Below are 26,658 nucleotides of genomic sequence, written 5' to 3'. Positions count from 1 at the left end.
CCTAACCACAACTAGCTGAGAGAGACCTTAGACTGAGTGTGACCCTGGGAGAGGGAATTCTCCCAAGAGTAGCAATCCTGTGATGGACAAGGCAAGAGAAGGTGCCGCCCTCACCTTTTCCAGCACTCCCTCCCCCCGTTGCGACTAAGATCAAAGTCGATAAGCCCGTAGAGCCCCGCACCAGAGTTCTCCCCAGGAAGGGCCTTTCCCGGGGCAAGCCCCGCTCTCTGACGTCCAGCCGGCTCCCCGAGCACCCCCTCCCTGCTCGCTCCGTCCTCCAGGGCGGGGAAGAGGGCAGGAGGCGGCGCCAGAAGGCACCCCGGCTTAGGTGGCAGCCCCGCAGCTGCCGCGGTCTCCGTGCCCCCGTCCTGCCTGCCGCTCCCTGCTGCTCTCACCATGCCTCTTCCCGGCCACCGCCGCAGCCTCTTGGTTTGCCTCCTCCTGCTGCTGGGCTCGGCGGCCACGAGCCGAGGCCAGGAGGAGGCCGAAGAAAGCAAAAGCGAAACTCCGCTCCGAGAGCTGCAGTTGGAAACTTTGGTGAGTCCGCGAGCGGGGCGCGATGAGCCGCCCTCTGGCTGGATGCCCCTGCGCGGGCCGCCGCTCTGCCGCCGAGGGAGCCGTGCGCCCAGACGGCGGCCCACAGCCCCTGGCCGGGCACCCAGCCCTGCCCCAAGCAACCTTTAGGGGGCTCTCCCTCCCGCCCGCGCGCGCGCGCGGCTGCTGCCAAGCTCGAGTGGACAGACGCACGTGGCGCGCAGCTCCCAGGGAAAGCCCGGGGTCCGCCTGCTGCAGCGGTGCGCGGGGCCAGCCAGGGGCGCGCTCCAGTCCCGCGCCGATCCCGGCTGCCGAGGGCGGGAACGAGCTGATGCAATCTCCGCCGCGTTGTCTGCCGCCCGCAGGTGCCGCCCCCCGAGGGTTGCGCGGAGTACTCGGCGACGGGAGATACCCTGCAGATCCACTACACGGTAGGGGGGCGGAGCGGGCTCGCCGGGGAGGAAGGCACAGGCGCACGAACACGTCAGCACTTGTGCCTGCCGCGGGAGGTTGGCGGCGGGGTGGGTCACAGAGGCAGAGAATTCAGGCGCCCCGCGCGGAAGATCAAGGCCCTGCTGGCCTCTCCACTTCTGCCAAGGTTGTGCAGTTGTTAGGGATGCCGCCCGTCCTGGGGAACAAATGTCCTGTCCCTCTAAGTGGCGTTTGAAAAAGCTTCAGTTGCCCTTGTGAACTTACTGTCCCGATATAAAGCATTTTTCAGGCCACCTGGCAACCCCGCTTGTTATGTGCAGAGCAAGTGAAGAGCGGGGTGCGTTTTGGGGTTTGTGCTTTGATCAAGTACGCTGATTTTTAAAAAAATGTATTTATATCACTCCTTTCTCCCTAATAAGGACTCAAAGCAGCTTACAATATCATTCTCTCTTCTCCCCTTCTATTTTCAGAACCACCACCCTGTGAGGTAGGTTAGTTAGACAGTGAGTGTATGATTGGCAAGCTTCTATAGCAGGAGGAGGACATGAACCCAGTTCTCCTGGATTCTCCTCTTACACTCTTTAACCCCTAACTGTGCTGGTTCTGATAGTGACACCTGGTGGGCTCCAGTAGTGGCACAGGTGATATGCCCTTGGGCTCTAGGCACCTGTCATCCACATTTTTTGTGGCATGCTTGGAGAAGGAAAGAGGTTATATGCATTGACAGTCTCAAGGAAAAATGGAGACATGCACCACATAAAACAAGCTGGGGGAAATTACTTTTTGCTCAGGGGAGCAAAATATAGTCCACTGCTTTTAGGACTAGCTGGTTCGTATTACACACTGGTGGTGCAATCTTGATAACGCTTTCCTGAGAGTGAATCCCATTAAATAGAGAATCCTTTCTCAACTTTTTTACCATTGAAAACCCCCTAAAACATTTTTCAGGCTTCAGGAAACCCCAGAAGTGGTGCGATAGCACAGAATATGGTTGGGGGGGGGCATAGCTGTGGACACACCCACCTGGGGTCCTTTCCCTTCCCACCCCCTCCAGGCCCATCACCGGCCATTTTAGGAGAGGGGGCAGATCACAACCACCTGCCCACCCACAGTGTCCCCAGTTCCATGGCCAGATGATGCCCTCCTAAACAAATACAGAACATTTTTCTGTCTCTCTAGATCAGCCTTTCTCAACCTTTTTATCATTGACAAACCCTTGAAATATTCATCAGGCTTCAAGAAATCCCAGATATGGTGTGATCATGTGGAATATGGTTGGGAAGCATAGCTGTGTACATGCCCAACCGCAGCCCCTCCCCACCTCCTCCATGCCCATCACTAGCCAGTTTAGGAGAGGGGGCAGGTCGACATGAATATATATATAGTCATATCACCTGATAAATGTTTAACAAATTTAAAAATATTTTAAAAATAATTAACTCCCACCCATTTAGGAAACCTTTCCAGGGTCGTCGAGAAACCCCAGGGGGGTTTCATGAAACCCAGTGGGCAACCCTGAGTTACTGTCTTGAAATCTTCTATTTGAGAACAAAGAGGGAATCTCTCTTTTAAGGTGAAATCTGCCGCCTACTGCTGTTAGAAGTGTTCCATTTCGAAAAGGATGAACAATTATATATAGTCGAAGGCTTTGATATCCCGTTTAGAACCACAAGCTCTCATGTTCCCTCTTGAATATTTTTTAAATAACAGATGTAAGAGAAGTGGCAGCTAAGAGCAGTGTTAGCGCCTGCTCGAGTTGAATACGAGAGGCGTGTCTAGCGTTGTTCCTTTGCAGGGTTCCCTTGAAGATGGTCGTATCATTGATAGCTCACTTTCCCGTGATCCGCTGCAACTAGAGCTGGGCAAAAGACAAGTCATACCTGGTATGTAACGCCTCCGACACTAGATACATCAAGCAAAGAACTCATGTGTGCATCCAGAAAGGAAGCAGGGTGGCTCCACTCAAGGTGTTAACTAGGGGCTGGGGGCTGCACAATGCTCCTGGGGAGGTCAGGGAGGGAGAAGGTAAGGGGTTGCTGACCAGGAGGGGGGGAAGCGCTGGTTGGTTGGGCGGGTTCCCTCACCTGCCTCGGTGCCCCTCTTCCATTCCTCCCACGTCCTCCCTCCTGTCCTGGCAGAACTGTCCAGGGGCACAGTGGGGCTCAGCAGTGGGATGATGCACTCCCAGTGACAGCTCGGTCTCCAAACCTTCACTGCCAAGCTGTACCTTCTGTACCGCCAGACCCACACTGCAAGTACCTGGTCATAGGGATGGGGGAAGCTGCAGCCCTCGCACTGTAAGGAGGGAGGGAAGGAAGGAAGGAAGAACGGACAGGGAGGTTGTGCCTGTCCTGCTCAGGTCCGCTGTCATGGGGAGGCAGCAGACAGGTGTGCTCCCGTCCTGAAGTCTGTAACCTATGTTGGGTGGCAGCAGGACAGTGAAGCTGGCTGGCTGCATGCCATGAGGAAAAGACTGGAGCTCCTTTACCATCTTCTGCCTCCACCAATAGGAAAAGGGCAGTCCGGTTTCATCAGCGGTTGCTGTGCAGATCCCTCGAGCTGCCTTTATCCTATTGGTGGAATATTTCCCAGTCAGGGCCATTTTTGTCCTATTTTAACAGGTGAGTCGTCAGCCAGTATGGTACGTGTTTTTTAATATGGAAAGCTATATATATACCTTCTGCATAGAAAACACCGAGGGAGAACTTATCTTCGACATAGTGTTTTTCTGTCTTCTTGTGTGTGAAGAAACATTGTCCTCTGACCACCTACCCAAATACAGGTTTATCATCTCAATAAAAACAAGGCCACAGTGGCCCCATGCAAAGGAGCTGAGAGGCCTGAACGCTACAGAAAAATGCCTCTATAACTTGCTTCCTGTGTGTTTCTTTCTCTCTTGATTAGGCTTGGAACAGAGTCTGCTGGGCATGTGTGTTGGGTAAGTAGCCTCTGGTATGCCTGGCTTAGTCCTCAGCTCATCATGCCTGAATCCAGCAGTCTTCCATGGCAACATATTGGTCTGAGCCCAATGCTGTTGCCAGAAGTGGCTTCATAGGGTGGGCTAAAACTGCCCCCCCAGTCACCTCAAGCATGGAAATTGCCTCCCCTCCCGGTGCCTGCTGATCCAGTTAGGCTTAATCACTGCTTATGCAGACTACTTGGGGCTGCTCTTAGAGACAGTTCAGAGTGGAAGTCCCGTTTCCCTCCCCCACTTAATCATGACTCTTCCTTCTTGGAATGACGCTCCTCCGTTGGGCAGGCAGGGTTGCAAACCTTTATGAATCCTTTTGTGGAATCTTCCAAAGTCCCCAGTCCAGGAGCAGTACCAGTGGAAGCAAAACATTTTCCTCTCCCCAAGCCATGGTGAACAAACAACCAAAATGGTACAGCCCCCCCCCCCCAAATAATAAAAAAGTGGAACAAGGAAGTAAAAATCCTTTGCAGTAAAGGATTTGCAGTGGTATAAGGAGATCTCTGACAACTTATAAAAGGCCAATTCAGAACCAGGAGCCAGAGCCCATTCAAAACAATGGGAAAATCAGGTGGGAAAATCCCAATCCTAGACCACCAAGAAGAAAAATTCACAGTAAGGGGGAGGGGGGGACTTCTCCAGTGGTCTGAATTGCAGCAGTCTCCACTCTTGGGTCATAGAAAACCAGTGTGTCCCTGAGAGAGAAGGAACTCCAGCTCCTAGACCAAAGGTGGCTTCAACCACCTTGTCAATGCTGTGAAAGAGTGAACCAGCCGCCAGGTGGTCACCTTACAGATAATCTCCAGAGAGGAAAGGTGTTTGAAGGTGTATGACACAGAAGTAGCTGCCCCTTTAAGGGAATGGGCTGCCACTGCTTCAGGAGCCTCCAGACTGGCTGATTTGTGTGCTAGAAAAGTACAGCCACTAATCCATCTTTTAATGGAGGCCCTTCTAAAGGAAACAAATCAAGAGTCCACTTTACTGAGAGACTTAGTCCAACAAATATCAAAACTCAAAGTCCTTTTACCATATAAAGGTCATTCCCTTTCATGTGGATGTCTGGGATTAGGGCAAAAGGAAGGAAGAACAAACTCTTCCCCCCTGTGGAAGGCTAAATTCACCTTTGTTAACCATATCATTATGTAAAACATAGTGCTCCTTGTCAATCAACAAAGCTCTGAGCTTAGAAACTCTTCTTCAAATGTAATTCCTATTAGAAAGATGGCCTTGAAGGTAAATTCCTTGAGAGGGCAAGTAACCATTGGCTTGAAAGATGCATAAGCAATTGTGTTCATTCCAAGGTATTATTCCTCACCCTTAAAGATTTTCAAGTATGCAAATAACCATCTCTTTAGGAGAGCAGGTTGGAATGCTGAGTATGGGGTTTTGTTTTTTAAAATTATAACGTTTTCATATATTTACCTGTGTTTTGTTTTGTTTGAAGGTGTATTATTGTCCATACGCTGACTTGGATGTGTGTTTTTGCAAGCTGTTGTGAGCCCTCAATGAGGGGAAAAGGCAGGCTATAAGTGTTTCAATAAAATTGCGTATGGTCAGGGTCCATGGAAGAATTCTCTGCATTGATTTTATTCTTTTTTGGAGGATTCTTTAGCATATCCAGGATCCTTTCCCCAAAACTTAATGCAGGTCCTTAATACAAGCTATGATTTCTCCTGTTTCTATTGAAAAAGTCCCCAGCTTTTTGACTTGGGACTGTTGACTGTCATCGTCTAATGGTCTTCCCTGCAGTCACACAAACACAAGCCCCTTCATAAAATAGGGAAATCTAATACCACTAATAGGTCAGACATGTCTAGCTTTTCTATTACCACCTTTGTTATACCCCAAAATAACCCACTGAAAAGCTCTGTGCCCGGGTACTTGTGTCTGAGGGGATTCCCACTGAAGCTGACAGTGTTGTGTGCAAATGTTTAGTCCTCACGTGCTGCTGACACCTTTCCTCTTTGTGGCAGGGAGAAACGGAAAGTTATTATCCCCCCTCACTTGGCATATGGCAAACGAGGGTCCCCGCCTGCTGTCCCAGGTAGTATCCTATCAATGGTATCTGCTCAGTGGCTATTCCGTTCTATTCACTGGTATTTCATTGGCAAGATGTCTTAGTGTGGGATCTCAGAGTATGGCTTATCTGCTTTCAAAGTCTGAGATATTCCGGTGATTGGGAGCCAGTTTGGTGTAGTGGTTAGGAGTGTGGACTTCTAATCTGGCGAGCCGGGTTCGATTCTGCACTCCCCCACATGCAGCCAGCTGGGTGACCTTGGGCTCGCCACGGCACTGATAAAACTGTTCTGACCGAGCAGTGATATCAGGGCTCTCTCAGCCTCACCCACCCCACAGGGTGTCTGTTGTGGGGAGAGGAATGGGAAGGCGACTGTAAGCCGCTTTGAGCCTCCTTCGGGTAGGGAAAAGCGGCATATAAGAACCAACTCTTCTTCTTCTTCTGTTTCCTGGTAGGGGACTGGAGGGGTAGGGAAGGAGAGGCTGATGAAATAGGATGGGATTTCGAAGCAGCAAGTCCCCTGTGATGCTGCAGGATAGCCCCTGGCCTGCTGGCTGGCTGTATGACTCTTGTCTATGCGGGAAGGAGATGGGGAAAAAGAATGGAGTGCTGTTCGCTCACTGTATTCTACGACCACTCTTCTTTGCTAAAACAAAATTCCTTTCAATGGTTCTTTTCCCCATTGCTGAATAAATCAAGCCGCAGAAATGGGGGCAACAGCTATGCTAAAAAGAGATGAGCAGGTTCTAAAGCCTGCCTGGAATCCACAGTCTCCTCTGCCTGAGTATATATACAGACAAATAAAGTTATTCATTGTATGTGTGTGTGTGCTCAGAAACATTCCAAGGCTCAACTAGCCTTTCAGACGTAGTGAAGTCAAAGATGGAGATATTCAGGAACTGGAGCTGGATGGAATAAATGTAGGAAACCAGGGCAGCTGTGATGGCAACTAGGCTTGGGGGAGCAGCACACAGGATTGCTGACAATCAGCTTCAGTCTTGTTTCTTGCCAGTTGGGTTAGGAATGTAAATGCCCTGGCTAGGGTCTGGAGCGGGACAGAAGGAGATGACATTCAGCCTCTGAAGCGAAAGCTGTCCCGTATTTGTCACTCTGCAAATACCATTGCTTCTCGTACCCACCAGCAGTCCTCCTGGGTTGTGTGGCTGAATGCATCTGTGGTTGCGATCTAGTTATCAACTTAGTGGGTGAGGTAAACATACATGCTCACCTTCTGGGAATCAGCTGGGACAGGTGGGTATCACTGCAATTAGACAGTCACCTGTGGCAAACCATAGTAGCCTTCAACCACAAGGGTCATTGGTCAGTGGTTTGGTAGCCTATACGGCCAGTCAAGTCCTACACCCAGTGCAGAAAAGCAGCACTCATCTGTCCCTTGCCAGGTACACATTCTGCTGCAGAGCTTCTCCAGATGAATTAGATTGGAGTGTCAGGTGGCCTGTATCTACGATCTGGCCAGTTTAGCGTGATGCTACATTGCCAGCCCTGCTTCATGGTGCCTCTTCCTCTCCCCAGCTGATGCAGTCCTGCAGTTTGAGGTGGAACTGGTAGGGCTCTCCAGAGCGAGTTACTGGCAGAAGTTGCTGAATGATGTGCTGCCTCTGCTATGCATTGGGCTGGTCCCAGCACTTCTGGGGCTTATCGGCTACCACCTCTATCGGAAGGTCCAGACACCCCCCATCTCCAAGAAGAAACTGAAGGAGGAGAAGAGGAACAAGGCCAAGAAGAAATAAAGCTTCCCTTTTCCAGCATTGCTTTATGGCTGCTTCTGTTGCTGGTGAGATCTGCTCAGACGCTCACAAGGCAGTGGTTAGAGTGGGAGGGGTAGGTTGGACATCTTCTGGCAAAGCACCAGGAAGATGCAAGAATCTGGCAGTTAGAACAGCCTTTAACCAGGGAAGGGGCGCTAGGAGACACTATTATGTTTGATCCATAAGAAGTAAGACGAGTCCTGCTGCATTGGACTGATCCATCCAATCCATCCAAGCTTTCAAACAGGGTATGAAGTCAGTTTCCAGAGGGAAACAACCACTGAATCTGGGATCATTAGATGTCAGTGCTTGTCTCTATGAACATTTATGTTCTGAATCTGCTACCAGTCAGCTTCACTGGATGCTTCTGAGATCTAGTATGATGGGACAGGGACAAAAAGTTCTGTCTCCATACCATGCATAGTTTCATCAATCTTGTCACGCCTCTTCATCATTCTCATTCTGAGCCCCTTGATCATTGGTTATTATTTTCTGGACTTTTTCTAGTTCTATGGAATCCTTTTGGAGACGGGATGGCCAAACCTGTATTTTATATGTACCTTTTCCTGGTCAGTCAGCACCAGTTGAGCTCCCAGGAATGTATATGTGCATATCACTTTGCAGTTACAATGAACTTCATGTGCTCTCTACTCATACTGGCAGATATGATGGTTAAAACATTTCAGTTCTGGAGTGTGAGTGCGCCCAGAGGACTGTGAAAGCATTCCCATTTATCCTGTGTTAGCATAATCCCCGTACGACAGTTCTGTGGTCACTATTTTTAATAATTATTTGATTGTCCCAGGTAATTCTGGAACAGTAATTCTGTCCAGGGATCACTAAAAAAAAAATTCAGTGCCCTTACAGATTATAGGTTTGTGTGTGAATGTGCACATATGTGTGTGTGTGTGGGGGGGGGGGGGCTATGGTGGTTAAACTAGCATTAATAGTCAAATGTCACTCCAGGCTTAGTAGCTCATAGGACCATGATGACAAATTGGACTGCCAGCCCCATTGTCGTGTGCCCAGTACTGCAGGGCCATGCCACCATCTTGATACTGACCCATATATATTCTCTTCTGAACTCTCAGAGGAAGAATGAAATAAAAACGGAGGAAGTAGAAATGGGTTCAAGCCTGAGTAAGTTACCAACCCCCATTACTCTGCAGCAGTCACTTCACAAAAGAGCAAAACCAAATATTTATGCATATTGAGTTTGTTGCAGGATGGATTTAGCCCACCATGAGCTGTAAAATTCTCCCATTGAGCTACCACCCACTACAACCACAAGAGTTTTCCCCTCTCACTCCTCAGTGGCCTGCCAGGCTAGGAAGAAAAAAATTGGATGCATCACTCAGCTATGTTTGACTCTTTAATACCCACTTGTGGGAACAGCCCTGTGAGAGAGATCCCAAAACACAGGCTGCTTGGCGTAAGGACCTATACAAAACCCCCAGAGTGACTCAGAGGATATGCTTGACCTCAAGTGCTGCTTCCACTATGTTGTAGACAGGTCGTTTGATGCGGGATTCACTGACAGGCACTGTGTGTGACAGAGCTGGGGCAACATTATGCTGGTTGACGATCATTAGTGGGTTGATCTGGCTCAGAACCTCATCATTCACAGAGATGCCATCCAGGTACTGCTTGAGCAAGTGTCGCAGCTTTTGGTTGTCTTGAGCCAACGCTGCTTTTGTCCGCTCCAGCGAGAGCTGCTCCAGCCTCACCTTATTGTACCTTTGCCAGAAGCGTTCCAGTCCCACGTAATCGTCCATCATCTGTAAAGGACATGGAGAATATGGAAGTCTGGGCTGGTTGAAAGGATTTATATCACTTTTTTATTTGGGCGATAAATGGGCAGGAATTTTCCAGGGTAGGAATAGTGCCTGCTTGGCATTAGGGGCTGCTGTGTGTGACACTTACAGTTTCTGCACAGATTCCAAATCAAATTAATTGCTACAAAGTCACCAAGCTAGCTATAAAAGTTATTCCCTGAGGCTCAGTGACAGATCACAAAGAAGAGCAGCACTGTATGCAGGAGGGGTCAGGCAAGGATGCTCAGTTCAAGCCCCGGCATCTCCAGTTAAAAGCAGTAGGTAATGTGAAAGAGATCCTGAACAATCACTGTCATCCAGAGCAGATGATCCCGAAATCAATCCTCTAAGTCAGTATAAAGCAATGTGTGTGGTGCGTGTGTGTCTACCTAGACAGAGGAACAAGCAAAATATTATAAGGAAAAACAGATGCAAAGGTAGGGCACGTTTCAGACATCTTAATCCCATCATCCTCCCTACTATTTTGCAAGAAATCAGTAAGCAGCTCCGTTCGATTTCTAACAAACCCCTGAGGCTTCAGTATAGCACACATTCCAGAAGGATTGATCCAGACAATAAACCAAACCAGCACTCCGTATCCTCCCTGTCTGTGGTGTCTACAGATGTACACACTGACCCTCACCTGAGCTAGTGGCTCGGCTGGTTTCTCCAGAGCAATCTTGTCCACAGTCTTCTGTTCCTCCCAGCCCAAGGAACAGGCATAAAATGGCAGCACCTTCTCCTCTTCAGACTCCAATTTGCGGCACATTTCAGCCAGGCGTAGGATCAGTTCAGCCTGTCAAGCCAGGAAACAGCAATCAGATACTTCTTCCCCGTATAATCCTAGCAAAGCATTACACTTTCCAGGACTGCACTGGTACAAAGAGTGGTTTAACAATAATTTCATCTCTTTATGGAATTTGGGAAGTATTTCAGGGAGAATAGGGAGCTCTTAGTGAATTCTCAGGTCCCTTACAGAAGTCCAGTTCCCAGGATTCTTCCGAAGGAGCAATGACAGTCAAATCAGTACACACTTCCAAATGGTTTGTAATGTAGACAAGCCCTTAAAGGTAAAAGGTAAAGGTATCCCCTGTGCAAGCACCGAGTCATGTCTGACCCTTGGGGTGACGCCCTCTAGCGTTTTCATGGCAGACTCAATACGGGGTGGTTTGCCAGTGCCTTCCCCAGTCATGACCGTTTACCCCCCAGCAGCAAGCTGGGTACTCATTTTACTGACCTCGGAAGGATGGAAGGCTGAGTCAACCTTGAGCCGGCTGCTGGGATTGAACTCCCAGCCTCATGGGCAAAGCTTTCAGACGGCTGCCTTACCACTCTGCGCCACAAGAGGCTCTTAGACAAGCCCTTAGAGCAGCCTTTCTCAATCTTTTTATCATTGAGAAACCCTGAAACATTCCTCAGGCTTCGAGAAACCCCGGAAGTAGTGCTACCATGCAGAATATGGTTGGGAAGCATGGCTCTGCACACGCCTACCCAGGGCTTCTCCCTTTCCCACCACATCCAGGGCCAACATTGGCCATTTTGGGAGGAGTAGGTGAGTCTATATGACCGCATATTAGGGATGTGCACCTCAGCTTGATCACCGAAGCCCAAGGCAGTGCGCAGGAGGCCAGCGCTATGGTACGGAGAGCAGGGGCAGCGACAGCCCACTGGCCACACACAGGCGCAGAGCTCTGCACTTGCCAGCTGGCGCACCGCCACCACTGCCACCCCTCCTCACTGCACCGTGGTGCTGGCCTCCTATGTGCCGCCTCAGGCATTGGTGATCGCCAAGGTAGACGACCCGAGGCGCACGTCCCTACCATATATGGTCATATCACCTGATAAATGTTTAACATTTTTTAATATAAAAAATTTCCACCCATTTGGGAAACCCTTCCAGGGCCCTCGAGACCCCAAGGTTTCACGGAAGCCTGTCTTAGAGTCTCCAGCTGCCATATAACCACACACAGTCTATATGGATAAGAAAAGCAACATCCTACAGGATCTGTATAGTGCAGGATTTTGAGTTTCCAGTGTGGGCACCAGAAGGAGAGTGCCAAGGCCACAATTCCGCTACTCTGAGATTATAATCTGTAGAAAAGGAAGCATGCGTGGTCATATAGGTCATGGTGCAACTATCTCTTTTGCCACAGTTGTGCAGTTGTGCAGTTGCTCTGCTCTGCACCATGACTTCCACATGCACAAGGCATCTGAATGTGTATAGTAATAATAAATGTACAATTTTCACATCTGACAGTATACATGGTATACATGTATCATACACATACATGCTTCAGGAAGCAAGAATTGGCTGCAGTTCCTTGATTCGGTCACAAACTTTGGTTCTTGGTGCTTCTCTGCCTTAGAAATCAGAAACCTGAATCCAGTTTGATTTCTAAGCAAGGACTTATCCACTAGTACCCAAATACTGTTTTGGGGGACACTTAAGACTCCCAGAGATGCAGTGACATCTAGAGGCTAGGTTCACATATAGTCTCTTTATCATCAGTTTCCCTACTTTCTGACTCTATGAGTGGAAGGGGTTTTGAACTATGACCACTTAGGAAGGGTCCACCAAACTTCACCTTCTCCACCACATGCTGCAGCACTTTAAGAGTAGAACAACTCTCCATAGTGAGCTTTGCCAGATTGCTGCGGGCCTTGGCTCTTGCCCGGTTCATCTCATTCTTGAGCTTCTGCAGCTGCTTCAACACCACCTCCTTCTCATCACGGATCCGCCGGTTTTGTTCCTCGCTGTCCCGGGCATGAGCTGCAATCTTGTTCTTCAGTGAGAGGATGAGGTCCTGGTGATAATGGAGAAGGAACATTCATGGTACAGGAAAACGCAATGTCCTTGCCACATAAAACTAGTATTTTGAGAGAAGAGACTGGGATCCTGTACAAATGCTTAAATAAATGATCTGTGAAAAATAGGCCCATGAGGCTTTTCTACTTCATGCATACCCATTCTATTTCTCCAGACTCCTACTGGTATAATGGACTTCACTAGCCTAAATCTTATATTTGATAGCCCACTCAAACACAAACAGTTTGATGGCTATCAGTGAGATTATGGCCTGGCTAGGATTTACACATTATCCATAAGGAGGGAGTAGTTCATATTACTATGAAGAGTTTACCTGAAACCACTGCAGTTTGGATAAAGGCAGCAACCAATATGTGAATGACAACTAGTTCTATTTCTCCTCCACATCTGAATCAGGTGAAATAATGAACATTCTCAACAGGTTTTGGAGCCCATAGTGAGCTAGATGAAAACTAATAAAATAAATCTTGGTCCAGACAACATAAACACTTGACACTACTCAAGGTAGTAAAACCATTATTCTAGGTGGGATGCACTACCACTTTCTGAAAATTATGGTTTTTATATCGGTTATATTAGAAAAAGATATTAGGAAAATATCACAGGATCATTGGTGCATGTGATTCTTGTCAAGTAGTAAACATGTGATCCAACTTCTCCCGGATGTCACATTATCTATGGAAGACTTGTATGAACTAGGATGCATCTAGCTAATCGTAGGCAAAAAAATCCCATATTAATTCAGCTGCATACTTTTTGTTGTTATTTTTTGGCTATCCAAAATGGCCGAGCCAAAAATATCCTGAAAATATTAAGGCGTTTTGGGACTACTGTTTTAAAGAACTGTGAGCCCTTTAAATGCCTTTGAAGTTTACTTGTGATACTGCTACAGCTTGCAAAATGTATTTAAATTTTAAGGGGACAGTGTTCTTTAAAGTTTAAATGCCTTCCCCCCCCCCACTCCTTTGGAAACAATGGAGGTTGGAGTACCTTCTCTGAGGACACATAGAACTGGGTCCAAGCTTTTTCAAACTTTTTTTTTCAGGAGACATACCAGCAGTTATGCTGTTTAATGTCTGTACCTCAAAGCACAGCCTCTCCAGAGTCCCAGATTACCCCCTGATTGATTCTCCTTTATAGCCTATGGGGACTGCTAACTATAATGGTTCAAAAAAGCTATAATGGATCCAGAAATATTTGTCATTCCTGAATATTTACCAGATCTGAATAAAATATTGCTATTGCAAAATACCAATATTTTTCAGGTTTAATATACCCAAACCTGAAAACTACTATTTTGGGGTGAGGTTTATTTTGCACATCTGTAATATGAACCTAATCATTGACTAGGAAGCAGTGGAGACCAGAGAAGACTGATTATGGTTTTTGAAGAACATAGCTATGCTGAAGGAACCATTCAGTAGTACCAATCTGCAGGAAGACATACACTTGTGCCTGGATGGCCCATAACCTTTAATATTTTCCCTGACTCAAGCCCCAGAAGACCGTTTATGCACTAGGAACTTCACTGCCCCAGCTTCCATGCAAGAACACAAATTGGGGGCGGATGAGGTGCATCGGGCCAAATGCTCCCCCATATGGGTGCAGGAAGAGGTGGGGCAACCTGCCATGACTAAAACTCCAGCCTGCAGCCCGGCATAAGACCTCCAGTGCGTAAATGGTTGAAGAGCCACTTACCTGCATCTTCTGTAATTTCTTCATCTGCTTCTCTATCTCCTTTGTGCTCTTCTCATCCTTTAATTTGAGGGCTTCAAAAGCGATCTTACGGTCCTCTGTTGCCTCAGTGTAGTTACGCAAAGCCTGCTGGAAGCGTTTCCACAGCTCTTCCACTTTACCCTCTAACTGCATGCGCAGGTAATGCTTCTCTTCCAAGTTCTGGGGAAAAACAAACACATGTCTACTTCATCAGTCTTCTTCCCTACCTGCTTTGGAGTTGTCCAGTCAGCTGTCTCCGTTTGGTCTCAATGAACTTGGTTAGGAGTCTTCTTCCCAAGCACAACAGTTTTCTTACAAGGGGAATAGAGGGTAGTTGTGTTGGTTTGCGGTAGAACAGTTCGATTTGCATCTAGTAGCCCCTCAAAGACCAACAAGATTTCAAGGTATAAGCTTTCAAGAGTCAAAGTTCTGACAAAGGGAGCTTTGACTCTCAAAAGCTTTTGTCCGGAAAATCTTGAGGATCTTTAAGGTGCTGCTGGACTTGAATCTTAATGGGAGAATTGATTAATTGGAGGCTTTAGCATGATTGGGGGTCTTCAGTTACAAGAAGCCTTGTAGCTGGAGAAACATGAGGATGACTTACCCACAGTCTCAGTTCTTCACCTCTTGTAGGGGAGTACTTGAGGACTTAACAGTTGAACTAGACATTACAGAAAACACAGCAAGCTGTGTTATCTAAAGCAGACCTGCTTCCTGAATTTATGATGGGGGAATCAGCAATTCTAGAAGACTAAGTTTTGTGAGAGGAGATAACAAATGGAATGCACCAATAACAAATGGATTCCACCAATTCATATGAGAAGAGGATCGAGCCAAACATCTCAGGTAGAGGCAGACTTAAAATTAACCAAAAAAAGGTTTTATTGAACATTTAAGGTACCTAACACACATTCACACTTACTTAAAGTACATAAACATACAGAAGAAAATAAAGAGTTGAGACAGTGCAAAAGTGGATTAAGTTTTTGGATCAGCAAAAGTTTGAAAAGCTACCTCACTGCAGAATGTCCAATAGAGAGGAAAACAGCAACGGCCAAACCAGCATGCTATGCTAGGTGAGTGTCAGGTCCAAAACACCACACTGACTGAGCCAACTGGACTATTTTTATACCCAAAATGTATCCTGCGGACAGGTTTGGGTGATGAGTTTCTAAGACAATGGGTTTGGATTGGAGACAAAGAGGTAGAGTCTATGCTAGTGAGTGAGCTGGTCTTTGACAAAGATGCCTTAATTGGCTTATTGGGGAAACTCTTGCATTGATGTAACAAAAAGGGAGTCCCTCAGATGTTGGCCACATTTGTATTTAGGCCTGAATGGGTGCCTTAGGTCCCATTCTCAATGGAAGTTTGATATGCCAGTAATAAAGGATAGGGGGAAAACAGCCAGAAGTATGACTTTTTTACATGCCCAGGGAAATGCTGATCGCCATTTTGGGGTCAGGAGGCAAATTTCCTCAAGACCAGACTGGCCACGGATTCTGGTTTTCTGGGGAGGGCATCATCTGGGCGTGAAATTGGGTCACTCTGGGTGGGCAGGTAGTTAATTTTCTGCATAGTGCAGGGGGTTGGACTAGATGACCATGGAGATCTCTTCCATGATTCTATGATTCATTGGGAACAAACATTAAATGGAAACAACACGTTCAAGTGTGAAGTGTCACTGAGGAGATTAGCCACCTGCCAGACACTGTTGATTCCTTTTTCCTCATTGTTCCAGAGTGAAGGAGAATAAATGACCCAGCCCTTCCTTTGTGTAGACTAATTATCATCCCTGTGATATCCAGAAATACTCTTGGATCAGATAGACCTCACATAGAGCCAGGGTTGGCCTACTTCTGATAGGGAAAGATTTAAGGGTAGGCTCCTTAGCCTAAGCATCCTTGCTTAAAGTGTAAAAGGTATCCCCTGTGCAAGCACCGGGTCATGTCTGACCCTTGGGGTGACGCCCCCCAGCGTTTTCATGGCAGACTCAATACGGGGTGGTTTGCCAGTGCCTTCCCCAGTCATGACCGTTTACCCCCCAGCAAGCTGGGTACTCATTTTACTGACCTCGGAAGGATGGAAGGCTGAGTCAACCTTGAGCCGGCTGCTGTGATTGAACTCCCAGCCTCATGGGCAAAGCTTTCAAACGGCTGCCTTACCACTCTGCGCCACAAGAGGCTTAAAGTGTATCAGAAATATAAATGGAAGCTTGCAGCTGCATTTCTCCTAGTGCACAGCACAAGGGGCTGTAACAGCTGCCTTTCTGTTCATTTTCTGGTCACATGTAGTACAATGTAAGGCATGTCACTGGCCTCCCCAGTCAGCCAAACCAGTATGCAGCACTGGGGAATTGTGGTCCATGTTGCCATGGGATACGGAGTGGAAGCAGTTCCATATTTCTTGTAGTCTAGTTCTGCATTAAAAGGAACTGTATGACAACCCATCCAGTGATTATAGTCACACGTGTAGGAATTGACAGGAAAATCTCTGTATTTATTGAGCATACTGATCAGGATGTGGCCCACACCTCTCTATGTTGACAAATCTCTGGAAAGCTACCCAAGCAGAGATTATATACTGTTAAGCAGGCAAAAGGCTGCAAACAACGAGGGTTATAGTGGGAATAGTTAGTGATGCCTGAGAATCAAGTATATGAAACAATGAATTTCCTGAGAAATCTCTGAATTCACTAATGCTTATTCAAACATCTCATCCCCTTACCTTGTTCTTGACATCGTCCCTTGTGCTCTGAAAGTCAAGCTTGGCTTCATATTCACTCTCCCCAAAGTTTTGTTCCATAGCCATCAGCACATCCTGGAGGTAACGGGTCTCCTGTTCATGATATTCTATAATCTTCTTCCTGGCAGAAATGGAACCTATGACATTTATCATGTCTGTAAATCCACCTGCCCATAGTCCTTCCCACACTAACACACAGCCCTCCTTCCCTCCTACCTCTCTGTGTCAAACTCCTTCTGCAGTACCTCTAGCTCAGTGTGGTAATCTTCCTCTAGATAGCCCAGGCGGCAACGCTGCAGCTGCAACAGCTGATCTATGCTGTGCAAGTGACTGCGCAAGGCATGTGCATACTGTGCCTCTGCTTCAGCAAGGTCCTTGGCAAGGGACTGGAGGGATGAACAGAAGGAAAAGCACCCATTAATGGGTATCTCAGCCAGGGATGATCAAGCATGGTGGAGGATTAAAATGTGCATCTCTCCTGCGTATTCACCCAGCTATATGTTGCGTTTCGGCAGTTAAATTAATTAGTAACATTTCAATGATATAAAGCCAACAAAGTAGCACCTGGCTACTGTGATTCATGCAAAGGTCACTGCCAGACTTAATTACTGTTTACTGTGACTCGCTCTATGTGTGTCTTCCCTTGACTCTGATCCAGAAACTGCAGCTGGTCCAAAACGCAGCTGCCCAGGTTCTCACACAGACAACCTTGGAGAGCCCATATAAGACCAGTCGTCCAGCACCTATACTGGCTCCCAGTTGAATTGCAGATCCGGTTGAAGGTTTGGTACTGACTTTCAAGCCCATATGCAGTCTGGGCCCTGCATATCTGAGGGACTGCCTTTCTGAATGCATCCCCCGGAGAGCGTTGCAATCAGCCAGTGCCAACTGGCTGAGGATCCTCACGCCCAAGAAAGTATGCTTTGCCTCAACCAGGGCCAGGGCCATCTTGGCCTTGGCCCTTGTGTGATGGAAAGAGCGCCCAGAGGAGATCAGGTCCCTGACAGAACTCACTGAGTTCCATAAAGACTGCAAGATGGTTCAGGCTAGTGGAAATATACTTAACACACTCAATTGGGCCTCCCTCACCCTGTCTTCCCTGATCCTCAGTGGGGCTATTGCTAACTGGTCGGTTGCTGATTAGAACTGAGGTTTTAAATGGTTTTAAAGTTTTATTGAACATTCATGTTATTTTATTCATGATAGCACAGTGATGTATATTGTTAAAGGAGGTATACCTCCCTGAGACAAGTGGTTCGAGCGAGGTGGCACAGAAACAGGAGAAATTAATTAATTTAAAAATGGTGCTAACCCCCCCAAACTCAACTTAGTTCCATGTTGTGATGCAACAAAACAGGACAAACACTGACCGGGGTAAATATTTTTGCAAGCCCCTGTATTTCTGCTGACCTGGCCTGGCTGCTTCAAAGTCAGCTCATATGTACCAGGGTGATAGTTAGACTTTTGCCTTGCCATTGAAGTTCTGCCACATTTTTCTGTTACCCACCTGCTCTCCCTGCATCACCAGATGCCAGAGTTACTATCTATCTGACTGCCCTGCATCCTTGTTCTAATCCCATCCAGTCAGACTTCCAGGCCTCCAGTTTCTTCTGCTGCTAAAATGATTCTTGAATAGCTACCTTTGTATTCCGGCTAAAATTACTTTTCCAACAGCAAGGTCTTGCAAGTCTAATAGTGACAGACATATTCATCGCACCTTGGCAAACTGCAGTCACTAAAAAGTTATGCTACTATGGTCTCTCATATCAATTGTTTTTGTCTATGGGTTATGACAAGGCATCTTGTTAAGACAAGAGTGATAGAAGTAGAGAAGCAACATGATCTCAACAATATTCAGGACCCACTTTTTAGGAAAGATCTTTTAAACAGGAACACCCTGATGCAATATCATATGTCATAACTTCACCTAACAGCAATAAAGCCAATAGAAACTGCATAAAACTTCCTCTCCAGTCTCTTGCTGTCTCAAGTAGATGAGAGGAATATGGTAGGTCTTATTCCCATCAAATATCTGCCTCTGAACCATGAAGGGACAGGAAAGAATCCTCACCCTTTTTGCTGTTTGAAACAAAGCTTCTATGAAAAAAGACGCTAATGTTTTCCTTTAAAGTGTGACCAGTAAAGCAGGGAGTCTGAACTCCACAGCAAAGAAGTAGTAGAAGAGTTAAACACCCTCTCTCTTCCCTGCATGGCCTGGAGGCAGACTGAGACTGCTCCAGCCAACAGTTTGTGTTTTATGGAGAAACACAACAATGTTTATCTCTGTCAGAGCTCGAAGAGAACCACCCATTGTTTCATGATTCCCTTTAGAAGTCGCAGCTCACCTTAATCACACTGTCCTTGCAGTCCACTACTCGCTCAAAGGTTTGACTCAGTATCTCAATATCCTTGCGAAGCTCCCTGGCCTTGACTTCCCGGAGCACCATGCGCCACTGTAGGGTGATCTTGTTCATGTTCAGAATGCTGTTATGCTCCTCCTTAGCCAGCTTGTCCTGTATTGCAGGCCACAAAGTTACACTGGAAATTCATAGACACAGGCCAGGCATTGCTAGAAAAGGAATCAGACAGCAGCCCAAAGAACAGGGGAAGGGCTTGAGCTACTAACTATGAGGATCAAAGAAATGGTCGATCTCATTAATTAAAGAACATAAATACACAAACCAATTGCAGCAAGGCAAAATTAGGGCACTTCAGTTGACAGCTTGTTTCACCAGCAATGCACAGTCTATTGGTTCTGAAGTTCCCACTGTGTCTGGCCTGTAGCTATTGGCTGCACTGAAACAACAAATGTTAACCCTTGTCACAGACAGATGAGAACGCTTTTAGATGGGGAACGAAAATAAGCCAGATCACTACAACAAACTATCTGGGGACCTTGTGGGATTTCCTCAGAAGTATTTGTGGAAACTGTATATGGCCACTTATCAGTGATGATTTAATAAACGGTAGAAATTCCGACACTGTTCAATTTTCAGTTTTATGGTCATTTTTACTACAAGCTGCTTTTGCATTTCCCAGTTCTAGTTTCTTATTCACTGCACAGCTGTTGGGGGAAAGGGAGGGGAGTGGCATACAAGTTGAGCTTCTGATACCTGAAATTCACTGTGCAGATAGGAATGTGTGGCTCTTTCCCTGCATCTATATAGTAAAAAAGCCCTTGTGTTCCTGGCATTGGCAATCTGAGTGGCAACTAATTCAACTGAATACTAGAAATACCGCAAGGTATTCTATACCTCTTAGAGCAGAATCTTCCTCAGTTAAGGAGATCGGTGCTCAGGAGGAACCAACCACATCCTACTTCATATATAGCCACAAGGCCTCCTGCTGTTGTTGTATGATGAACAATTTTACTCTGAGGATACTCATTTAGTGCCTGCATTGTGTCTGGTAATCCACTGCCTTCCCTCCTTACTAACTGTGCCTATATACTTGTATTCTCTTATCTGCATTGTTAGGCAATGAAGACAAGCTCATGCCTATATTCATTTTCTCATTCAATTTTATTTAAAACATTTACAGTACTATCCTAAGGGAAGGAGAGTGCTCAGAAGCCAACTGACAGTTATGCCAGCATATCTCTGAGATACTGCATAGTGGGGCTACTGTACTTCCTGTAGCCCCAATGCCTCCACTGCTCTCCTTGCAGCATAATACAGCCATTTATCTTCATGCTTCCCTGCCCTTAGACCTGGTGCTCCTTAGGTCCAAGTAAACCAGTGGTACCTTTAGGAACTGGGCCAGCATATCCTCCTTTTTCTTATTGCGCTCCTCTTCAGCCAGTTGCTTCTGTTGCATCATGAGCAGTCGCTCTTCTTCAGTCAGAAGAACTCGTTTGCGTGCCTTCTTCGGCATGGCTGCACCTAAACAAGGACAGGAAGAGTGATATGATAAAGCCTATTAAAAAGACATGTTCAATCTAAGCCCAATATCAGCATCAAATATCACATGCCAATATGAGTAGACCTTAGATTCAATTCATTGAGCACTATAAATTCTTTATTTAACCTCCTCCTCCAAACTCAGCATTGTATACATAGTCCCCCACAGCTTCAAAACTGGTATACATTGTGTCCGCCCCCCCCCCCACATTCTCACTATGTAGGTTGACATAGTGAGCTTCAAATATGCCATTAGATTTAAACCTCACTTTCTTTATTTAAGTTCATGGGTTTCTCTTCCCTCACTTTTAGTTTTTCTTACTATCTCACTGCTGCTGGATTTCTAACCTTCTGTTTCAGGCGAGACATTTAGATCAGACTTCCGTCTGTCATATACAATGCTTGATAGTTTTTCTACTATGCCACCAGAGGTCTGTGACTCTGCAAAGAGGTCACGTCTGATGAGACTTTGACAGCCAGAAATACCGAATTGAGAGGGGTGTGTGTGGAGATGAAGCCACTTTGCCAACAAAAACAAATACAGCCAAACAAACAATTTATAAAGCCTGGTCATAAAACAACATAAAACTAAATTTTAAGCTGCTTAAAATGATATTTACAGAACAGCCCTCTGGCTAGAAACAGCTCATAAACCCTCTAAAGAAGAGAGAACATCCGAGTTAAAATCCTGTGTGAAAAGAAACATTTTGCCCTGAATCCTATGGAAGGCAAAGTACATACCCAGTGAGTTCCAAACAGAGGGTGTTCCAAAGGCAAGGTGGCACCACTGAAATAGCCCTTTCTCTGGTCAGCACTAACCTCACTTCTGCAAGCAGAGGAAGACAAAGGAATGTCTCAGTAATCAATCCTAACTTGCAAGCAGTATGAGAGGAGGTGATACCCTGTCCCCAGATTGTTATGGCCTTAAAAGATTATCAGCAGCAACTGGCACATGCAATATGGGCCTAACCTGGCAGTCCTTTTGGGAAGGGCCAGAGGGTCTGAGTTTTATTAGCTACCCATTGGACAGAAACTGACAGGGGAAACGTTTCCCTTCATGGCATTTTCACACCTTTATATGCTAATTTCTACCTGTCACAAAGTTGTCACAAAGCATGTAAAAGGACATCTCTCTGTTAAGCGTGTTTCATTCTCTGTAGGAAGGAACCCTCCTGTGATCATGTTCTCCTGCTGTCTCGCCCTTTTGAAATTACCTATCAGTACAACTATGCTAGACTTGCCAGCTGCCTATATACTAATTCTCAAACAGTGTGCCACGAGAGAACTGTTAATGTACAATGAGAAACAGATTAAATAATTGAAAATTTCTTTGAAACAAAATGGCCCACTGGGAGAACAGGCTGCCTATCATTTAACTTCCATTCAGTCTACACTGAAGGAAGGCAATTTTGCCATGTTTCCACTTCAGGTGCGACTGGCTTGTTATTCATTCACAGTGCAGAGATGCTGCAAAATTATCAGTCTTCAGAGAAGGCTGCCTATTGTGTCCACATTCTGGTCTATGAAAAAAGAGAAGGCAGGAGAGATAGGATCCTCTGGGACGGACAGTTTTAATCTCACCCCGTTCTTCATGCTTTCCAGGTGTGGGATTCAAATAGGCTTTTTGAATGCGCAATGAAAACCTGTCTGTCAGGAGTCTGGGAAGCACCTTGATTCCAGACTGCAAAATATCTCCACGTCTTTTGAATAAAATACAAATCCTTTATTATGGAAATGCCCGTGACATAATCTTTTTGTACATTTCAAAATGTTGATGTAGCAACACCTTAAAGACAGGCAGACGTCGTCCCCCTCTTTCTCGCTCACACAAACATACCTGACTTTCTCCTAGGAAATGGCATTAAATCTGAACAGCATGGGTCTTACCCCACCCTTGGATTTCCCATATCATGATCTGAACTACCTCCTTCCCTCATGCACCCCCTCCTCGCCCCACACCACCGTCATTCATACCTCTCTGTATTTCCAGGCCGAGTCCTTTTGGTCTCCTAGCAACAGCCTTTCCTGGTAAGAGAGCCAGTAGGGCCCAGCCAGCCTGTGAGGATCAGAGCGCCCTCTTGGTGGCACTACTGCGTGCAGAGCACTGGAGGGAAGGACTAGAGGCCTGAGTTTAGAGAGGGATGCAGGAACATCACTGCTCAGGTAGAGCCAGGTCCTCATCCTTCTCCTCCCCTTTTCACAGCAGATGTGAAGGGCAATATGGTCCTAACCAAAAGAATGATGCTGAGCTGATTGTTGTCTTACCGAGGTTTTAATATCTCAGTGTCACCATTCTTGGTTTTCAGAAAGGCAGGACAGAAATGCTTTAGACTAGTCTAGATAAATCAAATGAGTGCTGCAGCTCCCAGAACACCAGCTTTTGCAGCCTGCTTGGCTTTATTTCTTAAACAGGGTTTGGAATTATCTGGAAGTCATACTAACCCCCCACTCTGGAATCCCATAGCCCCAATACTAGGATTTATTTCCGATTATTCTGTGATGAGGGGAAAATACAGGATATCTTCCAAGGCTGAACCTGGGTACTGAAAACCAAGTTTTGAGGCAAAGATCTGGCTTCAGTATTTCCAGCCCACCACAAACATTTGGCAAGGGTATGAATTCCCACCCCTGCTTGTCTTCCTCAGATACTAATTGTTACCTTCTGAATTAGAGCCTCTTTGGAGATGAGAAGACTGCAGTTACCATGACAACAGAAGCTGGTACCCAGTACTGGATATCTAGACACTGTCCAGCCCCCACTGAAACAGCAGCAGTCTAAATATAGCTGGGGATCCTCCTGTCACTGTCAGGCCAAACCCCAGACATCCCAGCTTAGAAGCCTCTACATTTCAGCAGAATGTACAATCCGTAAAGGCACCTGAGTAAAATGGAAGGGTTTAGAGTTAAGAGTATTGCTTTGTCTTTCATGAACAGGATACGATTGGTCTGCACATCATCCTAAGGCAGTGGATTCCACAGGTCAATTGTGGGTAGCATATACAGTTATATGGTTTCTATATGATGCTAGACAATAGCTGTACAACATATTGGAGGCTTAATTTTGAACTAGAAATTATCATAATAACTAACAGTATTAAAATTATTTTCAAAACTCTTACAAATTAATAGGCAAGAATAAATAATTCATAGTGTGTTTAAATAATAATATTTTGCTAAACTGTGTATTCATATTTTGTCAAATCAACACAAGAAAATAATTTCCTTATTTTAGTTTTATATTGGGGGAGGGGGAAAGCCTTCAAACATCCACTTTATGCTCCCAACTTCCAGTTGCAAAATATAAATATTGAGCATGTTAGGAAACCCCCTTTCTCCTTCACATTATTCAATTGTTATACACTTTAATATCTGAAAAATAAGCCTGTGAACATCTACAAAGCAAGAACTTAAAATCAACTGATTTATGTTTTAAAAAAAACTTTACTTTGAAAAAATACCTCAGTGCCATTCTGACAAGGGGTTTTAAAAGTAAAGATGGCAATGCACCTTCCCAGGGTTAAATAAAGCCAAAGAGATCAAACTATGACTAGATGGGACCATGAGCTTCTTTTGGGAGGAAAATGTACCTCAGTGTGGAGAACGGTGCAGAGAGATATTCATCATAGCTGCTCTTATTCAAATGAAAGAAATTTCTACCAGAGGATAAGGGGTCAAGTAAGTAACTGGGCTTTCCTTAGTGAGTTTGTAGTTGCCTTCATGCTTTCCTTCTTCCCATAGGTTCCAAAAGAATTTCTGTACTAGAAATTCTATAATATGTTAATTTTGCATGTGCTTAAAACAACATTGATCACCATGCACCACATAATAATTCCAAACAAATGTGATTTAATGACTGTATCATATGCATCTACTCTCCCCTATAAAAGATTCATGGTTAGGGTGTTCTTTTCAAAACATAAAAGTATCTGTAAAGCCAAATTCTAAGGGTCAGGGTTGCTAGAACTAACCACTCCTGAGAAACTAAAAATGAAGGCCACCAGCATTCTCTGATTCCGTCCCCTGTCACCTTTCTAGCAGTGGTAGAAATTCATGCTAAGATAAAAGCATGGAGGTAATGGGTCACCAGGTTTTCTGAAAGATTCTGTCACGGCAAGTCTATGCCTTCCCTTCCCTATTTCCCAGTGCTGACAGAGTTTAAATTTGCAAAGAAGTGTAAAGCACCAGCCTGCTTAAAATAATAAAGTAGTTTTATTGTGAGGAGAAACAAACTTTGTACAGCAAAATGAGAGGAGAGTCCTAGCAATCTAACTGTTCTGTTCATTCTGGAAGCAAGCAGGAAGTGTGCTCAAAAGAGCAGGAAAGCTCCAAAAGAGCCAATCAGGACATAGGAGACTATTTGAAAAATATCAGGAAGTTTCTATTCCAACTATGCTAAATACACATCTCCTCTCATGCCCCCCTGCAGGGCACTCTGCATATTCTGTTCAGTCATGCACATTGCAGGTCTTGCATATCCCAACACCCAGAGCCCTGTGACGGCCCTACAGGAGCATCAAAAGTGGCTGGGTCATTTCCCCACACACTTACCAAAGGAGACCTTGAAATGTTATAAGGCATGTTTTTGAGATGTTATAGTGCTATTCACAGAGTTCCAGATTTCTTTGACAAATGTGCAGATAAACTTTAGCAACAATCTTTCTGCCAAGTAGGTTTTGGCAGAAACTACGTAAGACCACAAGGTGGCAGCAATTTGAAAGACTCAATTGGATGACAGATTTGGGTAAAGAAGAGAAACAAAGTACACGGTTGAGTCAGATTCCTTTAGATCGGCCAAGCTGTTCCTATCTTATCCAGGTCAGGTGTCCTTAGGTGCCTGCCAGAAAATTTTTTAAAAGGACAACTCTGTTCAGAGTAATTCCTTCTTTCTGCCATAGTCTGCTGAAATTCTCTCCTGCTGTAGTCTGCTATTCCTGGAGGTCAGTGCATCCTCAGGAGGCCAAGTGAGATCCTGCAGGGATTGGTACAAAGGTATCTGAAAGGAAGGCCTAATTCTTATTGATTTGCTTAAAGTGTTTAGACTGTAGGTTGGAGTTCATACAATTGACTGATTCTGCACACCGCAAAATTTGCTCAGGGCCCGATCTCTGAGCATCCCAGCACAAATCTGTCTGCTAAGGTACATTTCCAATAATATAGGCATACCGTACAATAAATGTCATTGTCGAACATTAGCATATTTTAATTTTAGTTTAGAACTATTTTGCAGCACATTTTGCCATGGTAACAGGTGAGAATTTTAATTAGCTAAGTCATCCATTTCTTACTCTCTATCATAAATTTTAAAATCATTGCTTGAGTGTTCCATATGTTCTGCCTTGCCTCTCTTTGGGTTCTTTTCTATTTTTAAAATCACTGATATTACATTTTATCTCAGCTGGTACAGTTATGGATAAGTTTAGAATAGAATGTTGTTGTTTTTATTATTATCTTTAAACCGCTCCTGTGGATCGTCGGTCTAAATAAAACGCTAAGGGCTAAAGGGGAGGAGAAAGGGGCGGTCCATGTCCGGGATAAAATCTCGGAGGGGCCAATCAGGGCCAAATGGTCAATCGGGAGCCACGCATAGCGCAGCTCCCCATTGGCTACTTGGCCCGTCCTTGGCTCGGCCGTCCGGGGAGTCGCCGCGGAAGAAAAGCCTTCTCCGCTGGTTCGTCGCCTGAGGGAGGCCGCTAAAAGGAGCAGGCCCGATGCGGCGGCCCTGCTCCGTTCCCACTGGCCACGCAGCCGCGTTGGCCAGGGGGCCGTGGGAAAGGAGCAGGGCCGCCGCATCAAAGACACGGCGGCCCTGCTCCTTTCCCGCCCACAAGGCAGGGCCCATGGCCCTGTTCCATGTGGATTTAGTTCTGGAGGGAGAAAAGGCAGAACTAATAACAGCCTAGCAGAGAGATAGTTCAGTGAAATTACTTAGAAAGGTCT

General features: G+C 45.9%; 2 protein-coding genes and 1 long non-coding RNA gene across 7 annotated transcripts; 2 read left to right on the top strand and 1 right to left on the bottom strand.

Annotated features, from left to right (window-relative positions):
- The first annotated feature begins 234 nt into the window (after positions 1 to 234).
- FKBP11 (FKBP prolyl isomerase 11) lies at positions 235 to 7,726 on the top strand. Its single transcript, XM_077328500.1, has 6 exons — positions 235 to 537; positions 900 to 965; positions 2,762 to 2,849; positions 3,871 to 3,904; positions 5,911 to 5,981; positions 7,488 to 7,726. Exons 1-6 carry the CDS (start codon positions 397 to 399, stop codon positions 7,703 to 7,705), a joined length of 618 nt encoding a protein of 205 aa, XP_077184615.1. The 5' UTR covers positions 235 to 396; the 3' UTR covers positions 7,706 to 7,726.
- Positions 7,727 to 9,082: 1,356 nt separating this feature from the next.
- Positions 9,083 to 23,500, bottom strand: DRC2 (dynein regulatory complex subunit 2). 5 transcript variants are annotated; one of them, XM_077328496.1, is made up of 10 exons: positions 23,381 to 23,500; positions 21,463 to 21,547; positions 20,567 to 20,703; positions 19,168 to 19,335; positions 17,039 to 17,208; positions 16,805 to 16,943; positions 14,063 to 14,260; positions 12,123 to 12,341; positions 10,181 to 10,333; positions 9,083 to 9,501 (listed from the first exon to the last, which is right to left on the bottom strand). In XM_077328496.1, the coding sequence occupies exons 3-10, from the start codon at positions 20,693 to 20,695 to the stop codon at positions 9,187 to 9,189; spliced, it is 1,491 nt and encodes a 496-aa protein (XP_077184611.1). In that variant the 5' UTR covers positions 20,696 to 20,703; positions 21,463 to 21,547; positions 23,381 to 23,500; the 3' UTR covers positions 9,083 to 9,186. The 5 variants fall into 5 exon arrangements, with proteins under 5 accessions (XP_077184611.1, XP_077184610.1, XP_077184612.1 ...); XM_077328495.1 differs by lacking the exon at positions 23,381 to 23,500 and adding an exon at positions 22,696 to 22,815; XM_077328497.1 differs by lacking the exon at positions 23,381 to 23,500 and adding an exon at positions 22,559 to 22,580.
- On the top strand, positions 22,763 to 23,628 carry LOC143833101 (uncharacterized). Its single transcript, XR_013229526.1, has 2 exons — positions 22,763 to 22,884; positions 23,393 to 23,628. It is a non-coding gene; the product is annotated as an uncharacterized LOC143833101 (long non-coding RNA).
- Positions 23,629 to 26,658: the final 3,030 nt, after the last annotated feature.

The sequence above is a fragment of the Paroedura picta genome, chromosome 3 (assembly GCF_049243985.1).
Source record: "Paroedura picta isolate Pp20150507F chromosome 3, Ppicta_v3.0, whole genome shotgun sequence".
Lineage (NCBI taxonomy): Eukaryota > Metazoa > Chordata > Lepidosauria > Squamata > Gekkonidae > Paroedura > Paroedura picta.
The sequence above is the reverse complement of the archived record's forward strand: the minus strand, read 5'-3'. Positions and strand labels throughout refer to the sequence as shown.